The 22,989-nt window shown below is 36.8% G+C and overlaps 1 protein-coding gene across 1 annotated transcript in view; it reads right to left on the reverse strand.

The window, feature by feature from the left end:
- Positions 1 to 20,272, reverse strand: part of LOC142345422 (uncharacterized) — a 32,746-nt gene extending 12,474 nt beyond the window's left edge. Inside the window, exons 1-2 of the mRNA XM_075397471.1 lie at positions 20,102 to 20,272; positions 14,914 to 15,103 (exon numbers count right to left, since the gene is read on the reverse strand). Of these exons, the coding sequence (XP_075253586.1) occupies positions 14,914 to 15,103; positions 20,102 to 20,206 (295 nt within the window). The 5' untranslated portion in view covers positions 20,207 to 20,272. The remainder of the gene's footprint in view (positions 1 to 14,913; positions 15,104 to 20,101) is intronic.
- Positions 20,273 to 22,989: the final 2,717 nt, after the last annotated feature.

The following is a 22,989-nucleotide window of genomic DNA, read 5'->3' on the forward strand; positions in this document are numbered from 1 at the left end:
ACCCACCACAGGGGTAAAGTTGACGTTCCTTCGTGCTCGAGTGCATTTTTCATGAGCCCAGCCAAGAAACTGTCCGCTGTAGTGGCATTGATCCAGATCAATTGATGATTGTTCATCATTATCGTCAAAGGCTTCGTTACATATCCAACATTCGCTAGCTGCACTTTTCGGATACTGGCTACGGTCACCTCTGAAGAAAGGAAAAGCTCGTTTGCGCTTGTATATATCCTTGGCTAGTGTGTGTAACATGTATACAAATTTAGTAATGCAATCTTCAGAGCTGTCCACGTGGCAGAAGATGGGTTTTGTTGAGTAGTGATCAATTACCGCAAGTGAAAACCCACAGGGCTCGTGTTTTTCAATAACTCTGGTGTATGAGTTGTTCCCGTGGGGGTGCATCCTGCTACTGGACACAAGAAGGATTCGAAGTCAAAGTAAATGACTAATGGAACAAACCAGGTAGCGGCCAAGTTTTCGAATTTATATACATTTTTTTCCGGAGCTGGTAATCGAACAACAACCGGCGCATTTTCACAGCAGGTTTCCATATGTGCGGTAAGCTTTGCAAGGCCTTCTTCACACAACCAGAAACAATTCCAGCAAATATGAAACGCAAAGCGAAATTTGGTATTTCGGAGTTGACAGACTACCTTAACCAAGTTGGTAATCAACACATAATGGTAACAGTCTGCTTCGTATAAAAGCAATAGATCCATTGTGAAGTTTGAGACAAACTTTAACACTCTGAGTGGAAATAAGTCTCTACCATCATAACCAAAAACGTTGATTCGAACTTCATTTAGATTTTCGAACTGATTGATGTCTTCTAGCCCCATGGGCATATCGAAGTGTCTAGTTGGTTGATGAAGGTTGGCTTGCTTGTAAGTTTCGGGTGAAGTTTTGTCTGTGTTGTAGTTCCTTCCTTGTCGATCTAAGCTAATATTGTTGTGCATATGATATGCAGCAATATAGCAGTAAAGGAAGCAATTTGCGTCCTCATGGTTACGAATATTAAGTAAACCGCGGCAATTTTGTAATTTTGATGGTAATGCAATGTAAGACGAGCCGGTTATAGGTCGGTAACAGGTAAAGTTCACAATCATTTTGATAACTTTCTCAAGCACCCAACCACTACCATTAGAGGCAAATGTCGTTAGCACTATCATCATCTTCTCGACCATAGTCCAGAAGGTCTCACTGCTAAGTCCCTGACTATACACCGGTGTCATGAGCGAATTTTCATAAATTTCAATAAGCTCATATTCCTGATTTTCGTTTTGACTCGGCTTTTGGAGTTGAAGATGAGCACTAAATTGAACTTTTTGTGATCCTTGTGAGAGTTTTCGTTCTATAAGCGAATCGATTTGTGGTTTATGCTGGAGCATGAACTGAGTAAGGTCCGTGTTGGCTTGGGTTGGTGATGGCGGCAGATGGTAGCTCTGAAGGGTACCATTAAAGGCAGTTTCGGCCGGCACGTGAGTTGGTTGAAATTGATCGCCAAAGACAGGTAAAGAGTGCAAAGAACTCATATGCTGAGCAAATAATCTGGTGTTGTTAAAGCCCATATAGCAGGACCGACAACAATTTGTAAATTTTTGATGACAAGTCCTGATGTGTTGTTCCAGTTCAGAAAGTTTTCTACAAGTGAATGTACAAATACAACAGGTAAAGACTGGTAAACCTACTTCGTCGGGATGGTAGCGATGCTCATGGCGAGATTGATTTCCTCTGTTTGCAAAAGTAGCCGAACAATATTTGCAATTGAAAACCATAGTTGAAAAATTCAAGATTCAAAAGTTAACAAAGATAATGACAACTTTCGTAAACATGTATTTCAACTTCAAATGGCAAATTTATTTCTATTCCACACGAGGTTCATATAAGACGCGCGCAATTCAAACTTTCAAAATTTTCGAATTTGATTGAATAATAAGAGCGCGTCCCCGCTTTAGTCAACTACTATGAACATATCAAGTTGCGTTGAACGTAAAGTAGCGCTTGACTTTACGTTTCTCACTGAACAACACTGACATGATAAAACTTGTTTGTTATTTTCGAATTATTAGTACAATATATAAAAAGATTTTTTTACAACCAGGGGTAGTTCCTTTTAGTTATTAGTTATATTTGATGTAACAAAGCATATCAATAGCAATTTTTTGATTTGCTGACTTTTAGGTTTAGTCAAAGTAAACTTTTTTGAATTTTTAATGATCTTTCAATCAAATATTTTATTCTTTTTTCTTCATTTTCATAGATAATATGCTCCGATGACATAAGGGTAGAGGAAACATTTGTGTTTGAACCCGTTAGATGTAATATTACACTCCAGTAGCCTACATAAACAGAAAGTTTGGATTGATTTCCATAGAATTTTTGAATAATATTGCAAAAACATCGCTTTTTTGTACACTTTGTGAAATTTTAAGTACAAGGGATTGGACGCTTATCATGCACAGTTTAATTACTGTCACGGTGTTTGAACAGCTAAAAAATCTACTGAAAGCAAATGAAATGTTCAATTTTTTACGCTTAATGTTGCAAAAAAAGCGATTTTTGTAGTTTTTTTACTGTAGATGCCGATAGGTGCGTCTGACGATGTTGGTCATCATAACCAAAAATGCTCCCCGGGCACTAAAACGTAGGACCCGACAAGAAGAAATCCCTCATCTTTATCAGGAAAAAAGTTAGATTTTCTGTCAATCATGATCAATCAATGTCATCACATGACAGCCAATGACAAGCCCCCTGTTGCAAGCAATTTTCGATGACAGCTGTTAAGAGATGATTTTGTCTCCAGCCCCCAAAATATCGGTTTTTTAGAAAAAACCTGGTGTATCATTATTATTTCGGGTACTTCAATTGCTAATTAATCCCAGATGTTAATGAGACGTTAATGTCCAGATGTTTTGAAAATCGGTGAAGGAGCCGTTTTTCGACCCTGACCCTTATGACTAAAAGTGACAAGCATGTACCACTGATTACAAAACCGTTTAAAAAAATGGGAATTTTTTTTGTTAATTACTAATTAGACTAATTAGTTGCTAATTAGCTGTTAATTAATAGTTAATTATCTCATGAAGGATTGAGTTTATTTTGACGAGCGTTATGAGCTTTTTTGTAGTACAGTGTCTGATAGTGTCAACCAAATAGTCAGTTTCAACCCAACTATCTGTTGGAGCCGACTTTTTTGGGGTCAAAGGTCACCATGAAAAACAAACAAAATTTTTTTCGTTTTTTTTTTTCATTTTTTTTAGAAGAAATGTGGTCAATTTTTTTATTCATATCGGTAGCCCACAAAAAACAGTTGGTGATGGCGTTCAGGGTTTGAGTTTTCGTTCCGTCGAAAAAAATTTATTAAGCAAAAAAACCGGAAAAATCTCATTTAAAAAAAAATCCTTTCTTTTTCTCCTCCTTTTGCTGAAAAAATGATGTTTTACTAGTTTAACTAACACCTGAAGGTATACCCAACAGGAGCGCTGATATCATATCAGCATACGAAGAACAATTTGCTAAATGAAGTTTTTGTTTGATAAGGACTTTATGCATTTTTTGAAGCTTTTGTTCAAACCTAATTTTACATTTCAATAGCTTTCTCAACGAGTTTTCTCTCAACCAATCAGAAGCTTGTTTGCTTCCTGCTATATATTCGAACACGTTTGAACATGTCCATTTTGGAAATTTTCTCCCAACTTTGTCTAACTAAACGATACTATTTTTGTGAACATGTTTGAACATGTCCTTTTTTGTAAAATTCTGATTCTGAAGTCTGCTAGCTATGTTAAAACATTAAAAGAAGAGTGTCAATTAGCGAGCTATTCACAAAAGATAGTAACACAACACACCAAAGTGCAAAGGGAAAACAATTCATTATTAAATAAGTTGTTAGAGGTCAAAAAAGTCCATTAGAGAGTCTTCTTGTCTTCGTTTTTTTTGGTGCTGCGCATACTATTGGAGTTTCCGAGCAATTGGGTGTCTTGACATCGGCTGAATTTGTTTGGGGTTGTGGTGTCTGAAAATTTGAACCAGATAAAATGTTGACATCAAACTGACTTGCAAAATTGTCAGAGATCTTGTTCTTCATCTGGAAATCCTCAAAGAGTGACGGACTTGGGTTTGGAGTAAAAGTTGGGCTTGGATCCACAGCAGGAGTTGTTGGAACACTGACTGAAACACTCGGTGGCTGACTGTCAGGTGAGGATGGTGATGATTTGACACCCCACATATCACCCAAATTTTCGTAGGCTTGATATGTACCGAGTTGATTCTCGAATAAGGGCACACAATTGCAATCGTATCTGTACAAGATACGTCTCACTTCCTCCGGCAAAGTTACTTCAGTCGAATGCACTTGTGGTAAACTTTTTAAACAGTTGGTGATGGCGTTCAGGGTTTGAGTTTTCGTTCCGTCGAAAAAAATTTATTAAGCAAAAAAACCGGAAAAATCTCATTTAAAAAAAATCCTTTCTTTTTCTCCTCCTTTTGCTGAAAAAATGATGTTTTACTAGTTTAACTAACACCTGAAGGTATACCCAACAGGAGCGCTGATATCATATCAGCATACGAAGAACAATTTGCTAAATGAAGTTTTTGTTTGATAAGGACTTTATGAACATGTTTGAACATGTCCTTTTTTGTAAAATTCTGATTCTGAAGTCTGCTAGCTATGTTAAAACATTAAAAGAAGAGTGTCAATTAGCGAGCTATTCACAAAAGATAGTAACACAACACACCAAAGTGCAAAGGGAAAACAATTCATTATTAAATAAGTTGTTAGAGGTCAAAAAAGTCCATTAGAGAGTCTTCTTGTCTTCGTTTTTTTTGGTGCTGCGCATACTATTGGAGTTTCCGAGCAATTGGGTGTCTTGACATCGGCTGAATTTGTTTGGGGTTGTGGTGTCTGAAAATTTGAACCAGATAAAATGTTGACATCAAACTGACTTGCAAAATTGTCAGAGATCTTGTTCTTCATCTGGAAATCCTCAAAGAGTGACGGACTTGGGTTTGGAGTAAAAGTTGGGCTTGGATCCACAGCAGGAGTTGTTGGAACACTGACTGAAACACTCGGTGGCTGACTGTCAGGTGAGGATGGTGATGATTTGACACCCCACATATCACCCAAATTTTCGTAGGCTTGATATGTACCGAGTTGATTCTCGAATAAGGGCACACAATTGCAATCGTATCTGTACAAGATACGTCTCACTTCCTCCGGCAAAGTTACTTCAGTCGAATGCACTTGTGGTATAGTTTTTGGTGATAAGTGTCCTCCAGAAGTAATGATACTGGATTCAGCCGGCTCCGATTTTTCCGGTAGGGCAGCAATAGCGTTATTAAATGGCTTCGGTATCAAACAATGCTGGTAAGTGTACCACAAATCGTTTTTTCTTTTCTGTTGTATCAGAACGACAAAATTTTCAAACACGGTTTGGTAAACAAGAGTTCTCTCAAAAGAGATAGCAGACTCCGAAAGAATTTTCACGGACATTGTTTTGAAGTTCAAGTTCAATTCAATAGTTAACTGTTAAGTAAGAGCAAAAGAAAGAAATGAACACAAGTACAAAATTCTTTCCCAACATGTGTTTCGCAAGGTTCGCCTTATCTAAGACCAAACAAATGATTGGAGCATAATCACACCTAGTTGCATAATATATTGTACTTAACATGTGGTTAGCCACACTGTGGTTCCTTTACAGAGGAATTTGGGGTCACATCTGTTTTGTATTGGTTTTATGTAAATTGTGTGTGGTCTCTGCACGATACTATCTAGGGTCACATCTGTTCTAAATCAACTTGTATGTAAAATACATGGGTCCCTACACTATTAATGGTTAACTATCTCCCACACAGAAGTGTGGGTTGTGCTGATAAATTTATTGCTTTATATACAAAAGACATGTACTGGTTATCTTTGTTCGCAAGTAGGTTGTGGTGGTTTATAGAGGTATGGTCTCTATTAACTATTATCTAAGAAAGAACACAAGTACAAAATTCTTTCCCAACATGTGTTTCGCAAGGTTCGCCTTATCTAAGACCAAACAAAAGATTGGAGCATAACTTTCAGTCACGCCTACTTGCATAATACAGCTCTTTGTTTATAGCATGTGGTTAGCCGCACGGTGGTTCCTTTACAGAGGAATTTGGGGTCACATCTGTTTTGTTTTGGTTTTATGTAAATTTTGTGTGGTCTCTACATTATACTATCTAGGGCCACATCTGTTCTAAATCAACTTGTAAAATACATGGGTCCCTACACTATTAATATCTAACTCTCTCCAACACAGAAGTGTGGGGTTGTGTTGACAAATTTATTGCTTTATATACAAAACACATGTACTTGTTATCTCTGTTCGCAAGTAGGTTCTGGTGGTTTATAAAAGTATGGTTTTAATTAACTATTATCTAAGGTCACATACGTATAAAAGTCTAAAATGAACAGTCTCAAGTACGCCGTGGGGCGTACTTGAGATTGTATTTACCAATCACTTGGATTTAATCAAAAATATGACGACACTGGTTTGGTCCCAACTTGCCGCGCCTCCTAACTTCGTAGTTATTTACATTAAGAGCAAGTGATAAAACAAGTTGCCTACCATGACTTTTACTTCCTCAAAAGACACACAGTTTGGAGATTGCTATTTCGACATTTCCCAAAACTGAAAAGCGTTTGGTCAGGGCAACTTTAAAAACTTACGAAAGAACCGGAACATATGTGTTTCCAAAGTTTTTCAAGAAAGCGGCCGAGGATTACGAGTTTGAACAGAGAATTTCTCTAACTCTAGAAGAGTTTGGAAATTTAGTCAAAAAAGCAGAAAAAATACGTGAAGCTGCTGCAATGCAAGATTCAAAACCACCCCCAGCAAAGAAGCAGAAATTTGATCAGTGTAGTAGAGATGGTGGAAGCAATGTTTGAGGGCTCTCCCAACTATTTCAAACAATTTCAAAAGCAGTTCAAGTTTTTAATTGCTGATGAAAAGCCAAACTTAACAGCTTCGAATAACTATGCTGTGTGTCCTCATTTTGAGTCTGAATTTTGTCAGTTACCAACTAACCATTTTCACGTTCTGATTGAGAGTGCAATCGATGTTGAGACCATGAAGCCAATCAAAATTTTTGCAATTCCCTGTCTCTTCACTACCTTCAGACACTTATTTTCAACCTCAACGAGTCTGGAATTTAAAGGAGATACATTTTTAAAATTACGGCTTGCCGTTGACTTTAATAACAAATCTGGAGAGAAAATGAATACAGCAAATGTACGCAAGCGACTTCCACCCTTGGCAACAGCGGCAATCAAACTACCAAAATCTACAGCGGTCACTAGCAGAGTCTCAAAAACATTGGCAAGAGCTACATCAATTGTACCACAGAAAACGATTCACAATTCTGTGTGTTCTACAATTTAATCGAAAACTCAAACTGATCAATTTAGTAGTGAAACTTTGAAAAGAGTGGAATCAATTTTGAGTGGTCCTCATTCTGGTGCTTTTTGTCAGATTATGGATATATTTATGAGTGGTTTTGGAAAACTAAACATTGATTCTGATTTACTATTTGTTCGTCTTGTATATTAAGAAAAAATTCAGTTTTAAAAAAAAATTTATTTCACAATATTAGTTTTGTTAGAGCATCATGTGAAGAGCAAAGCGAATCAATTGAAAATCACTACAATTTACAATTTGTCTATCATCAAATATTAAATGAGCAATAAAAATACAAAAGAGTCCACACAATTCTGAGTTTTGACCTTGAATTGGTTGGTTTTCAAGTAATTGGTGAAACTGTACATTGTTTTTTGCAAGTCGTTGCTAGATATTCTTGTAAGAAGACAAGGATCGTCCAAGGGGATCAGCAAACAGAAGATGGTCGTTCTTTTTACATATGAGGAGCCAGTGCGTGCCAGGACTTTGAGATTTTGACGCGTTTACTATTAAAAAAGTGTTTGATTTCAATTTTGAAGGAAAATTGTCTGCTGCAAATACACCTCGAAATTTGTGCTTTAGTTTTTGACATCTCTGAATTAAACCATTAATATCATCTTCGTCCATCATCAGTTTGTTAGAATATGATTTTTTGACACTCGTCGCGCAGTATCAACAAAAATTGTACTAGCTTTTTCTCCAATAATAAAAATTTCAATGTTGGTCGGTAACGCTGCTGAAAACTTCAATTCGATAGATATGGAACAGTTTGCTAGCTCCAGGTGTATAGAATCATGAGAAGCTTGTTGGGTGCTAGTCAGATCAAATACCATTATAAAATGGTTGGGATAGTCTGACAGACTTATTCCATGCCCATTATCAATATAGGCTAAATCGGATATTGTATTAAAATAAAGGCGTTTATTATCATTTGTAGATATTGGGCTATCAGCCACTGGTAACCCGTTGCGATAAATATATATCTGTTCCAAGTCAAATTTTTGAAAATGAAAAGGATTATGCATATTGTTGCCCAAAAAAACTTCGTTCGTATTGAGACAAATTGCTAGTCTTCGGATTGGCTCTCGTGCAAAAATGTCCTCTTGCTTCCAACTATGCAGACCAGTCGAAGCCAAAAACGTCTTTGTCAAAGTTTCAAAGTAGGGATAGGCAGCAGGGCTAGTAAGCAAGGTTTATTCAATGGCAGACACGACCTCGTCATTCAATGTCATCTTGCGAACGTACAAATTAGCTTCAACAATTTTCACCTTGTAATGTTTTGCAGCATCATCCGAAATGATAACAAAATCATCATTAGATCTTCTGAATGCAATACAAAGAGTTACACCACTGAGCAGATGTTTATCACATGTGAAAAAGTCTACCGCTACTTTACCATAAAAAGTGCATTCTGCTGACTCTCTGACCGAGTTTTTTCTTCGAACAATTTTACCTGCTTTCATTGCAGATGGATCTTCTTCGTAAGAATAGTCTTGACATGCCAACCAAGTGTTTTTTGCGTCTTTGTTATGTGAGAACTCAGTTATTATAAAACTCTTGTGTGCGTAATTTCAATTTGCGTTAGAGATTTTCAACCCGTTGGCTGACACTGTGCAGTCAGAGAAAAGTGAATGTAGCACATTATTGCAAAAGTATGGAGCATCGGTTTTAGCAGTGTCAGCAGTAGTTGCCCCGTCATATTTGAGATCAGCTCCCGAAGACTGAACAATTTTGCATTTGACTTCCAAAAATTTTTTTTGTAAATCGATAAAGTTGTTACGGTCACCAGTTAACATGGGTCCATCAGGACTATAAATAGGTCCCAATTTTTGACAAAAACTTCCATCGAAAGTCACCAAGAGCGCCGGCTTCTCAAACAGATCCAAAGAGCTATGGGTTGCTTCGTTAGGTAACAGGTTAGCGATCATATTTAACTTGAGAAAAAAAATCAGACCGACTTCTTTTTGGAACTTTTTGTTTTGAAATGACCAACTTTTGTTTGGTTAATGTTTTTCTTGGTGATTTTTTTGAGCGACTCCTAATCGTTTTTCTTTGTTGCCGAAATCTTGCTCCCCCTGTTTGTTTTTTAACAGTGTTGCTTATTGTTTTTTTGAGTGCTTGTTTGGGTGATTTTTTACTGCTGACAACGTCTAGCAGCTCTGGAACACTTTGCTTTAATAGTTCTTTTCCAATACGTTTTGCAGTAGGAAGAATGAAACGTCGAGCTTGGGGCAAAGCGAACCGCCCAATTCCCGAAGCTAATGCACCAAAACCACTGCCTCTTTGCCGGTAGTGGCCAGAGAAATGTGGTAAGGATGTTGCTTGGTTAGCGTAATAAGATTCCATGCTAATTGGAAAATTTTTTGAACTGAAGGGTTAAAATGACTTTACCGGTTCCTGAAAAGGGAACCAATTCTCCCGTTTCTGTGCGAAGCTCAATCGATATTGATTGTATGGTGTTTGATAAGAGTTTTTTGTAATCTAAATTTGAAAAAACAATTCGATGAGTTGATTCAAGCTCGCAGACACTACCGTTTTTCAGACGTTGTTTTGAATCAATGACTCGAAGCAAGGGGGCTTTTGTATCACCGACGTACTGGTACTCAATAATATTCGTATATATAAAAATTAAGTGCTTTCCCGAGCAAAGATCAACGGGAAATTCTCCATAGTATGCTGCCGTTTCATCACTCTTCATTCGTTTGTTTGATGTTGCGCTTTTCATTTTGTACTCTATGTGTACTCCAATGCCATCTGGAATGCCCGAAAAACCAATAATGCTGGGAATTTCTTTACTGGGAAAAGTAATTCCTTCATTTTTACCCATCAAAATTTCAAACTTTCCAGTTTTCTTGATCTCTCTGAATGAAAAATTTGGTAGTCCAACAGTTCGTTTGACAGTAGTTAGTGTGTTAACAACTGAATTATAATTTCCTGTCATGATAGACAATTTTTCACTGTTATACGGACGAGAGATCACATTGGCTTCGGTAGCCCTTTTCTGGCTGTCTTCGTACCCTTTTAAGCTATATCCTACCATTTCTCCATTTACAATATGCTCAATTTTTGCGGGGAAACTGATCTCACTGAGAGCTACTCTCCAGTCACCAGCGGGTTGAATTTCATCATTGAAAAAGTTTCGAATTGAACTGAGAGTGTTAGAGTCAAAAATTTCCATTGAAGCAGATGAAATAACATGCACAGGGAATTCATCCGTGAAACGGTTTTCACTCATTTTTCTCTACACCAACAAGCTGTAACTCTGGTTGATAAAATTTACCTTCAATTTTTTCACCGTTTGCATCAATAAGTGAATACGTTGGCGGATTGAAGGTTGCTAAGCTTTCTACTTCAAAAACTTCGTCGGTGAAAGATTGTTTATACCCTTTCCTGAAGGCTTCGTCTTTTTTGACAACTCCAACAAAATCTCCAACGTAAAACTTGGGTCTCTGAAACTTGATTGTTTGAGCGCTCAACGAGACAAGTCGTGGAACATCCTTTTTAGTGACTATATTTGGCGCAAGTTTGGTTACTCGCTTGACTCGTGAACTAATTGTTTTCACAAATTGATCCAGTTTATCTATGTAGGAGTATGTCCACTTTTCTTCAAGGTACTTGTAGATAATGTTTTTAGTGACCGAATGTACCGCTCTGCGAATGCAGACTTTTTTCACTAAAAGTGCTGTATAAATGGATTCCTCGTTTGTTGCATAAGGTTTTGAAGGCTCCAAGAAACTCTGTACCATCATCAACCCACACTTTTTGTGGTTGCTCGTTTTTTATCATCTTTTTAAAGGCCGAGGCATTTTCCGTTGCAAACTTTGTTTTTAACGGCTCCACACGAAGGTTTCTGGAAAGACAGTCGACCGCAACCAATAAATATTTAACATTTCTGTTGTATTTTGCTAGTTTATCCACATAAGCCAAGTCAACGGACCAAATTTCATTTATGTCTTTTACTATTACTTTAAGTCTGGGAAATCGTAAACGAATTGGGCGATATTTTGTAAAAAATGACTTGCTTTCCAAGTATGTCTTAACTTTACCAAATGATAATTTGCTTTCGGTTTTTAATCGCTTTGGGTTTCCAAACGATGCAGGTCCCTTCAAATACAGTTGGTCCAACGTTTTTTTCTCAGAAGAAGTAAGACCATTTTTGCTGTTTGGTCTCTCCTTCTGCCGACTTTTTTCTTGTGCCCGTTTTTCTTTGGTTGGTAACTTGATAACCGCTTCCTGATTGTCCTCGTGAGCTTGCAAAAATTTCTTCTTCGCTTTCGGATGCTTCCAAGATCTGTTTGGCATAGGTTTTCGAAATTAAATGAGGTGGAAGATCGAGAGCTAATAATGCTCGAGAATATTTTTGAATGTCAATTTTCTTTGTTGACTGCTGTGTGTTATACAAAAAAGTTGACGCTTTTAAGCCAAGTGGTTGGTTATCAATATGAATGATACCACCTGGATCTTCAATGGATATTGTCGGGGATTCTAATATCTTGTTGAGAATGATTTCTGCTCTTCCCATTTTATTTTTCTCCATCACTCCCAAATCTCTCATTATTGACTGAAACGTTGTAGTTGTACTTTTTTTGACAATAGGTTCAATTTGACTGTCATCACTCATCGGCTCCTCTTTTTCCTCATGATCTGTTTCAACATTTATGCTAGGTTCTGTCTGGACTGCTCCATCCTCTTTTTCACTTTTTTCCGGATTTTGTAACATGTTTCTTTGAATGAGAGACAATTGCGTGGCTTTCTGTTTGTAGATAGGATTGTCAAAAATTTCACTTTTTGCCGTTTGTGTTGACATGAACATTCTTTTGGGAATTAAGATAAATTCTTCAGTATACATTATCACTTCCTCAGATGAAGGTAACACGAGAGAGCAATACCTTTCAAAAGAACCTTGTTTTTAGCAAAAATCTGCCTTTTATTTTTTTAACTTGTTTATTTAGCCAATTTCGAAAACTTTTTGTCATTAAAAATCTCTTCACATGAATCGTCAAACACCAACAGACAGTTTTCGAGCTCCGATATCAAATCGAAGCTTGAAAATTTGGTAAACTGTATGTTTAATTTTGCCTCTAGTGATTTAAATTTGGGTTGTTCATGTTGGTAGAAATAAAAAATCGAGAGGAACTTTGGAGAAAAAGTGTTTTCGAGTAACATTCTGAAAATAAGCTCTGTTTTTCCACAACATGACGGGCTGCAAACGGCCATAAACAACCGGTCAGTTGTTGAAATGATTTTATTCATAATTTTGGGTTGGGAAGAGCGTATCCAACTGTACAAGAAAGAAGAGAAAACCAAAATGTAGACTCTTCACATTCAAGCGGGAAAAACACAAGTTTTACCAGAGAAACTATTATGAGAAAAATTATAATAAAAACTTGTGTAAATTAAACAACTTCTGATCGTGGTATCCTTGAATTACAAAACCTCCATGATCGTCTTTCATGGTGATTATCATCAAACACTAAGTCAGTTATTGCCCCGCCTGTATCTAACTGATCCTCTGCTTTACTTATTTCAAGATAAGTTTTTTTTAAAAAAAGAGGTAAATTTGGTTATTTCATTATATAAAATTCAAAAGATACAAATTGTGAGTTTTGATTATCATTGATAAAATAATGGTGTAGTTCGCATTTACTCTGTCAGTTTTTTTTCTGAAAACAATTGACTGTACGTTGTTCTTTTCAATTCTTCGTCTTATTTCAGCTGGAAGGCTCTTATCGTTCAGTGACATCAGAACTGGTTCTGCACGCTTGTGCATAGGTAAAGGGGTTAGTTTCAGCTTTCGCATTTTCTCTTCCAAAGACATGGTACAATTGAAAGTACTACAAAAGTGAAAGGTTTTTCTTGAAGGCTTCTATTTCAACTCCAGTGCAGACAATTTGCTGTTTCTTCAGTACAATTTGACCACGACTGTCAACTTTTTCCTCTTTGACAAATGTAGCTGTTAATTGATTTTCATCCGCTATACAACTGTAAACCACTAAATTTGGGGACAAGTTCACTTGAAGTAGAGACGATGCTGCTTTCTCGGACCGTCGATTCATTCGTTAGCCGCAGGTAAAAAAGTGTAGCTTTTTTTCTTGCACAGTGTTGATTTCTTTGCCCCTTAGGACAGCTTAAAACATGTAAAGTACAAATTGGTGTCTCGTAAAAAAATTTCAAATTTTCAATTTTTGGACATAATAAAATCTCTAAATTGATAACGTACTTTTTGAGAAGTTTCTGAATAGTTTCTGTTTTTTCTGTTCCCTTCGCATGAAAAGTTGCCAAGGGAAATCGAAGTGCTATGCTATCAAAAATTTGTTGCAAATAACAATATGGATAATCTCCACTCTCCCAATTTAAACCATGGAGATATTTTGACACCCAACTGTATGATCGTCTCTCACTCGAAGACAGTATGTGGAATGAAGTTGGAGTAGAAATGACACATTATCGCAATATTTTTCTGTCGAAACAGCTAGTTCTTTGATAATAAAACCAGACTTCTTATGTCGAAAGCCTTCAAAATCAAGAACAACTGGTCTTGATTTCAACATTCCAGCAAAATGAATAAATTGCTTTTAAAAGTCTTTACATATAGACAGAAGGCAAGTCCTGTCACGTGACCAAGATACTCGTTTGTCACTGGACACGGTAGGACATACGAAAAGCCCGGCCCTTTTTCACTATATTCAAAGACAAAACCTGAAGCGTCGTAAAGTATAGCATGCAACCTCAAAATTTTGTAAGACTTGAAATACTTGTCCAGAGACGAATTATCAATACCAATCAGTCCACCATAGGGTCTCATTTTCATCGCAATATCCAAATCAAGGTCAGTATCCAAGTACTGACATGTTGCCAAGAAATAAAGAAACCTTTCACCGTATTGAAAATAATCCTTTTTCAAATCCTTGTAAATTTCGTGAATAGCTTTTAAATCAACCGTCGCTAGGGTTGACATGACGTAAAAATGAGTTTCAAGGCCGCCTAATCCCCTTAATCCCTTTCCGTCTAGAATAACCCCCTATTATCCCATGTTTAAGTATCGTAGGATAACCCCCCCCCCCTCTCTTGAGACAGTATTTACTTACTACTAACGCAAATTACGCAGATTCTATAGGTCACGGTTTTAATAATCAATAATTAATGGACTATTTTGCTTTTTGTTTCTTTCTCTTGTAGTTCAGGAGAAGTTTTTTCTGTAACAATTTATGTTACTTTGACGAATGCTGATCAGTGCTAAAAGGCTGAAAACAATTCTGAACAGTTTAAGCTCAGTTTAAAAATCCGATGCTGATTTTTTTCTAAACAGACTTCGTTTTTATGTCCGACAATACTCTTTTAATGGTACAAAGTGACATGATCATAATATATTCATATAAAAACACAGAGTGGAAATATTATGATTCAGCGTTGATTTCCAATGTTACTATAATCCAAGATTCGATACACATGACGCGAGAACTGAACAAAAGAACAATAGTTTAATAAATACTAGTGTTATCAGCTTTCTTGATGTCGCTACACTGTGTTGTTGCAGCGCCTGCAGATGATGCTATCATGTACCACTTTCGGCTAGATGAGACAGGTTCTGAGGGATAGCTTTGACAGTCTAGACTAGAAAGTGCTTCAGCTTTGTACGATAGTCCGCCCATCGAGTAAGCCGAACAAATTGTCGTAAATGGCTAGAATCACAAAGAGGGTTGTATGGTAAAAGAAGCCATGAAAATACAAATTTTACAACCTCTAAAAGAACTTATGATCCATGCCATAATCTATTGCATCAGATGAAAAAAAAACAGAATGTGTATTCTCTGTCCTCTTCAACCAATCAGAGACTGAGAAGATTCTGTTCTCTTTTAAATAGCGCATGTTTGTTTATTCAATTCAGTCTGTTAGACAGATACACTATACGTATTTTATTGACTCCCTTGTTGTATATATTTACCACCGTTATAATTGAAGTATACCTTCAGCGTTTTCCAGAGTCGATTAGTCAGATAGAATTAGGCAAGTCTACTTCGCGCGCAGAAAGAAGTAGCCTTAGCTATATACCCCTTAGGGCTGTAAAAAGAGAGCAACTAAGGTCTGCCTTAATGTGTTTTTAACAGAAGAAGAGAAAAGTTCAACTTTTCAATAACAGAAATTCAATTAAAATATAACATGAAACGTCATTCAATGATCTCAGGGTTGAAAGTTAAGCAGGCAAAACATAGAAAAATAATTTAAGAAAATTTTTCAAACATGATGGGCAGAAACATTTAGTTTCTTGGTTTCCCAATAAGCAAACTTTTCATTTTAAAAAAAGGAGACTCTGAAAGGACATATATGAAGTAGTGAGTTTTGATATTTAATTTAACATCAATAAAAGGGATAGATGTAATTCGAGTACTATTAAATCAGCCATTTCTGACTCGAACAGTGAGTTAACAAATTCTAACCATTAAAGAATTTCAGTTCAGTAAAGAGTGCCACTCTTCCTCTACATATCAACACAGAAAATGATGTGCACGTTCCGGAGAAGATTAATGATATAGCAACTCCACCAGAACATAAACTGAAACGCACTGCTGTCATTTGCACGATCAGACAGTTGGAAAACGATCACACAGAAGGAGGACGTGACTGTAATTCTCCCCCTTGAATGTTTACATTTTCCACTCAATCCCCGATTCACTGACCGCTTGTTTCGCACCTTCAAAAAAAATTTGCGTTTGCGGATCACGCCAACGATGATCTTAACACGATTTTCACACGGGACACAGATCCCTATCGGATCTACCAGCAGAAAAATCCCTTCTCTTCAATTCGGGCTTTGTACATCCAACACAAACTGATGTGAAAAAAATAATCACATTCTGTGATTGAAAGTAAGATGCAACACACGATGCATAATTATCAGTTTGTCCAGCATCACTTCAACGGGGCAGATCTTCTTCTTTATATGAGCTCACGCTTGCAGTATGTGAATACAATACTCATTTCGTCCTAGTTTCAAATTATCCATACATTTTTGAGCTGAAGTTTTGCGAGGGTACCCTGATGAGTTTGGACACTAACTGAATTTGTTTTGTTTTTGTGTGCCCCTATACCTGGCAATTGATCTTCTCCATACTCTTTCCTAATGAGTATTTGCGTTGCATTCAAGGAGGAGCAACGAAGCTTGTGTGCGGCCAAGCATTAAATTTACTCAAAGGAGTTTGGATCTCAGAAAAGTTAACTGAGCCAGAAGGAAAAGAGATTCTCAGTGATTTCCTAGCAATGCAACCGCATTGGAGCGTCGATCACTTCACTGAGCTCCAGAGCAACATGCTGCTCACAAGATCTGAAGTTTTTTGGAGCTTTTCATTGATCCTCACAGTTGTGCTCCATACTTCATATTCTAATATCGAGTCTCAGCTCTCCCACCAGTGAAGCTTGCTATCACAGTTTTTTCAAACAAAACTAAAAAACTTCCTGTTTTCTTTTAAAGTCTCCTTATATGTAGTTCATGGGTAGTTGCTTTATCATTTTTCTACTGATTCTACTGTTGCCCTTTTTTTGGTTACATGTCTTAATTCCTAGTGTAAGTCCTAGGACCTTTTTCTGCTTTTCTTTGGTCGGAACTTATACCGAAAGAGATAAACTTAGAGTTAGAAATTTAGGAGGGAGTAACTAGCTCACGGTAGCTAAATTGGATGCTAACCAGAAAATAAGCCGGTAAAGCAGATCGGAGCACACAGTGTAAGTAAGAGAATCATTGAATTTTTTTCAACTAACGACGTAGACAGACTTCGCCTCTCTGCCCAGATGTGAACAAATACTCACTAGATGACAATGAGAGACAGCATGAAAACAGCACGGCAAGAAATCACTGGCCTGAATACCATTACAGAGTCAAACTTACTGGCCTCACAGCCAGTAGGTTTTGGACTAACTGACAACATTAGTCACTAGCCTTAATTAATTTATTTTAAAATCAAGGCCGTAAAAAGGCCAAAATAATGACAATCTTAACTGGCGCATCCAGTGAGTTAACATATTCTAACCATAAAGAAATCATCGGATCAATACACAACGAAACCCCAAAGTATTTCCCTATTTTTAATCTTCCTATTCTTTACTTTTAAGATTGGACTTATTTACAGGAGGCAATCCCCTTCAGGAGGCAATTTCCAGGAGGCTATCCCAAGTACTAGGATTTTAGCTTATTTGTTTTAGTTGCACCTCAGATGTCAACCTTACAATCTGTTCGGAAAATTCACCAATCCTTCAATAAGATACTATAAAAAGGACCTTTATGCGTTATCATTTAATGAATCCAAAACTGGACTTTCAAATTGATTTAGAAAAAACCCCGAAAAATCAGATATCTAATATGCTTGCATTTTTAATGGAAAAATGGTTACCATGAAACGGCTCATAGAAAATAGCATGGCATTTTATGTAAGACACCAATAATTTAAGATATCAATAAAGTAAACTATGCTAAAGATACCACTATGTACGACACCATTAAAGTAAACTATGTAAGATACCATCAAAGATACCGTTATGTAAGATACCATTAAAGTAAACTATGTAAGATACCATCAAAGATACCATTATGTAAGATACCATTAAAGTAAACTATGTAAGATACCATCAAAGATACCATTATGTAAGATACCATTAAAGTAAACTATGTAAGATACCATCAAAGATACCATTATGTAAGATACCATTAAAGTAAACTATGTAAGTTACCATCAAAGATACCATTATGTAAGATACCATTAAAGTAAACTATGTAAGATACCATCAAAGATACCGTTATGTAAGATACCATTAAAGTAAACTATGTAAGATACCATCAAAGATACCATTATGTAAGATACCATTAAAGTAAACTATGTAAGATACCATCAAAGATACCATTATGTAAGATACCATTAAAGTAAACTATGTAAGATACCATCAAAGATACCATTATGTAAGATACCATTAAAGTAAACTATGTAAGATACCATCAAAGATACCATTATGTAAGATACCATTAAAGTAAACTATGTAAGATACCATCAAAGATACCATTATGTAAGATACCATTAAAGTAAACTATGTAAGTTACCATCAAAGATACCATTATGTAAGATGCCGTTAAAGTAAAATAACATGTTTTTTTGACGTTTAATGAATCCAAAAATGATTTTGCTCTGAAAACTGCAATTTATTCATCGATTAATATAGAAGATTTCAACAGGGTTCCACTCTTTTCACTGTCTTTGCAAAGAATGTAATTTAGGGTGGACTGATAAAAACATTACACTCTTACACAATTACCATTATAACTGAAAATGAAACTTATAATGATGTATCAATTGGCGCAAGGTTAACGCACAAGGTGGAAGTAACTTGTTCGAGAGTGGGAAGATTAGGGGATCAATCCTCACTATACCTCCTTCCACTTTTATTTTTAGTATTACACTCTTGTAATTACACTCTTCCACATTTAATTAAGAGGAGAAACAGGCGTGTGTTTTTATTTTTACACTCCTTAGACTTTTCCCCCGTTATTTTCGAGGAAAATGCTCGGCATAGCTCATGATCTATAGCTGAACATGGAAGTTTGCTTGTCCTCTACAGTTAAAGTGACGATAGCGGCCTCTCATCTACATTCAAAAAACCACTGCAACATTGCATGGCATGGCAAGCACCTAGGTTTAAAGTCCAAGATCTAAGCCAGGTCCCATTTGGGTCGTACACGGTCGGGGGGGGGGGGGGTGCGAACCAGATTGGTCTGGGAAGTGTTATAGTTGCATGATAATCTGGACAGTGGCCGCAAAACGGTCTGATTGGAGTCCAAAGTCTGAACTCAGTCTGATGAGAGTTGGTTTGGGTTAGGAATTTAACTTGGGTAGAAAACTTTAACACCAGAGGTGCTCTAAAGCTTTCAATTGATGGCTCACTTATCAGCTACCAGTATAACACACGTATCAGCTAGCAGCTTTGTTGGCTTGATTACGTTCAATACTATTTGATGCGCGCAGCTATAGCGCTCATATGAGAAAATTTTACCCACCCAAGTAAAATCGTATGCTGGAGGGGAGCTTTTTATCGAATCAATCGAGCTCAGTGATAGGGAACGATACATATAACAAGTTGGTCTCGTTCAATGAGAGGGCCGGTGGATATGGAAGGAGCTTATCAGGTAATTATATTTCAATTTGCACCGAAAAGAATTCGAAGATGCCAATCGGTTATATTGACAAGATGTTGACAATAAGACAGTTCATTATGGGTATAATTTGGTTCAGTAATTATAATAATTCAGCTATAGTCAGTCAATCACGACAAAATTTAAAACAATATATCATTGAAAATTTGTTCTGTGATTTTTCAAACAAAATAATTTCTTCTCAACTCTTTGTAGATTTTTTTTTCAATTTTTGTTACTTTTTTCATACTGATGTTAGAGAATGTGTAAAAATTGTTTTTTTTTTCAAACATTTTATCCCAGTTACGTCACAACCTTAGTTAAATTCAAATGTCATTGGAATGTAATAGTGTTCACATCGCCCAGCCTCCATTTTTAAAAGAAAAAATGACCAATCGCTATTTTTTCCGTATCAATTTCCGATGACAAATTAACTACTGCATATTATACCATGAAAAAATAAATTTGATTTACTGCAAAGAGATATTGACGGAAAGTTTCTACTTACGCAATAGGAAAAGCCAACGCAACCAGAAGTTGTTCTGCATGCAACAAAACAACTGTCAATAGACAATGCTTTGAATGTCTTAATTGGGTCATCATACTCAAACATACAAGGACACTCCAAAATAAAATCAGACACCTTCACAAATGCATTGGCGACATTTATCACGTGACGGAAAATAAAAGGGCAAATAAAAAATAACTGCCGTACAAAACACATTTGACATCAATTAAAAGTATAAATCTTGGTTTCTTTTTCTCACATAAACTCGCAAGCTTGTAACGTGAACTAAAAAATCCACAGTTTCATATTTAGCACAATTCTAATTTTTTTGGGGCAATATACCATTTGAGTGATTTTTTGGAAGGAATTAGAGTAATTGCACAAGGTATAACTTTGTTCAAAGTATATCAAATCATTTATTGAAGTTCATTTATTGATCTTAAATGGAAGTAAATGTCTTTGAAAGCAAGCTAACCAGTTTTTCCGGCAGCTGTCGGCTGGCTACTGCAAATTGTAGGTATATGTTTCCCCCACTAAAAGGGGACTATATGAACAAGTTATGTATAAAAAGAACGTCTTTCATCTCTTTGGAATTGTTTCCAGCACAACATCTATAAAATTTGTTGCTCTCGTAATCACGCCGAGCTGATGCAGACCATTTAACCTCTACGGTTTAACCTCTACAACGCTGAAAAAATTGAGCAATTGGAAAGTTAACTTTCAAAGTCAATACAGTTTTTGCCTAATTTTAATGCCCAAACTAGGAACTGGGTGTAAAATTTTTTAAATAAAGGCGCAGACGTACAACGCAGACGCCCATTCCAGCTTTGGAACTTCACCTATCTCCCAATGATTTCCGTGTTGCTCTTAAATACTGACTGGGTGTTAAATTGTACGAGAACAAGTGAAAATGTCTTTTTTGTAAATCTGGGAATCTAAATATAATGGGCGACCATGCTGTGTCACGCGTCGCAGAAAAGGGCTTTCCCCCTGTCAGCTGCTGAGGACAGGAAGTACAAACAATACGCCCAGAAATGCAGTGAGGTTGGAATTCAATTCGCTCCTCTGGTTTTCGAGTCTTTTGAGGGATTTTCAGAGACAGTTCGTGAGACCCTCAAACGAATCACTACCTTGGCTGATCACTTCAGTAGGTTATCTCAATCAGCCTCTTTTACAGAAATTCGGGGGTCCGCAATCACGCTCCTTGCACGGGATGCGAGATTAGAGACACATCTGAAACGCCAGCCAATCTTTGAAATTTTATCCCACCAGTTAAGAGTATCCCAATTGAAAATCAGTTTGTAGGGGTTCCATTATCCCAATTGAAAAACTGAATGTGTGGGTTTTATTATTCCACCTGAAAACCCGATTGTGGATTGTACTAATCCAATTGAAAACCCGATTGTTTGGGTTTCGATTCGCATAATGAATAATCATCAGAGTGATGAGGGGCAATTAATCCGAGTGTTGCTGTAATTCCGAACATGGATTATGACTGTAAACTGATAATATTGGAATGTCAATGAGTTAATAATGTCGACTAAGATTATCTTACAGAGCCATATATTAATTGAATATTCATATTTCGCTGCGAACAGACCCAAGCCAAGTGGTGGGTGGGGCCAAACACGACCAAGCCGGACCTTTCGTCAGACCGACACTTAAACATGTAAAAGCACATTGAAAACTTTCCAAAACAAGCAAAATTTTAGTACTAAAATTTCGCTGTTTGTTGCGGTTTACAAAAAAATGTGACTCCCGTATCTTTTTTGATGAGGACCGTATTTTGTCTTGGGCTTGATTTCTGGAAATTGACCGTCCAAAAGTTTTGTTTGGACTTTGATTAAAGCCATTTTTCGCCAATAACTTCTTCACAGAGATTACAAAATGTTACTTTTTCAATCGGACCATAAATAGATATAGGTCAGAGGGATCATTACGAAGACCAAACAAACCTAATTTAAATACGAACAAGACCAAACAAACCAAAATTCCCATGCTGCGGTCCCACACCGAAATTCGATATGTCCAGCCCGTAATGAACGCACAAGGGGGTTGTCATGCGTTCACAATTACACTGTCTGGAAACACCAATGAACGCACGAAACTCTGGACATTGGTATATTTGAACGCACGATAGTCTGGACATAGGCAATTTTAAACGCACGATATTCTGGACATGAACGCACAAATTACCAATTTTGCAGCGCACGAATTTTTGTTCGGAACTCACAAAAGTCTGGGCATAGGCAATTTTGAACGCACGAAAGTCTGGACATGGGGATTTTTGAACGCACGTTGAACGCACAAAAAATTTTGAACACACGAATGTCTGGACATAGGCACGTTCCGTCTTGGACGGTCTGGACGTACCAATTTTCGGTCTGGTACCTCAACTTGGGTTAGGTTTGGTCCAGACCGAGCAGACCCAACTCAAGTCGCGACAAGACCGTGCGGCGTGATGAAAGTTTTGTCCAAACAATGAACCCGGCCGTACCTGCCTTTGATCAAAGATCTCAGATAAAGTTGCTTCAAAAATAAATGCGTCCTGATTCATTAAAATAGTCCCTTTAAAAGCAGTGTTAAGCATGTTAAGTTGAGAAAAATCAAATAGAAACATCGATTAAGTGAAATTTGAAGAGTTTTACAAAGATTAACAGAAACGACGGGAAAATTGAATTTTGAGATCGAATGTCCTTTCATGAAAATTTCTGGGATGCTTCAAAGTATACATGAAAAAATTTTGAATTTTGCGAACAATTTATTTTGTATTTTGGACTTGAGTACCGATTATCTGAATCTTAATTAGAATTAGCAATCACCAAATGACAGCTTGTTTTTTAGGGAAGTAGGTTTCAAATGTTTCAAATTCGATCGTAGGTTTTGGT

The sequence above is a fragment of the Convolutriloba macropyga genome, chromosome 9 (assembly GCF_964194025.1).
Source record: "Convolutriloba macropyga chromosome 9, txConMacr16.3, whole genome shotgun sequence".
NCBI lineage: Eukaryota > Metazoa > Xenacoelomorpha > Acoela > Convolutidae > Convolutriloba > Convolutriloba macropyga.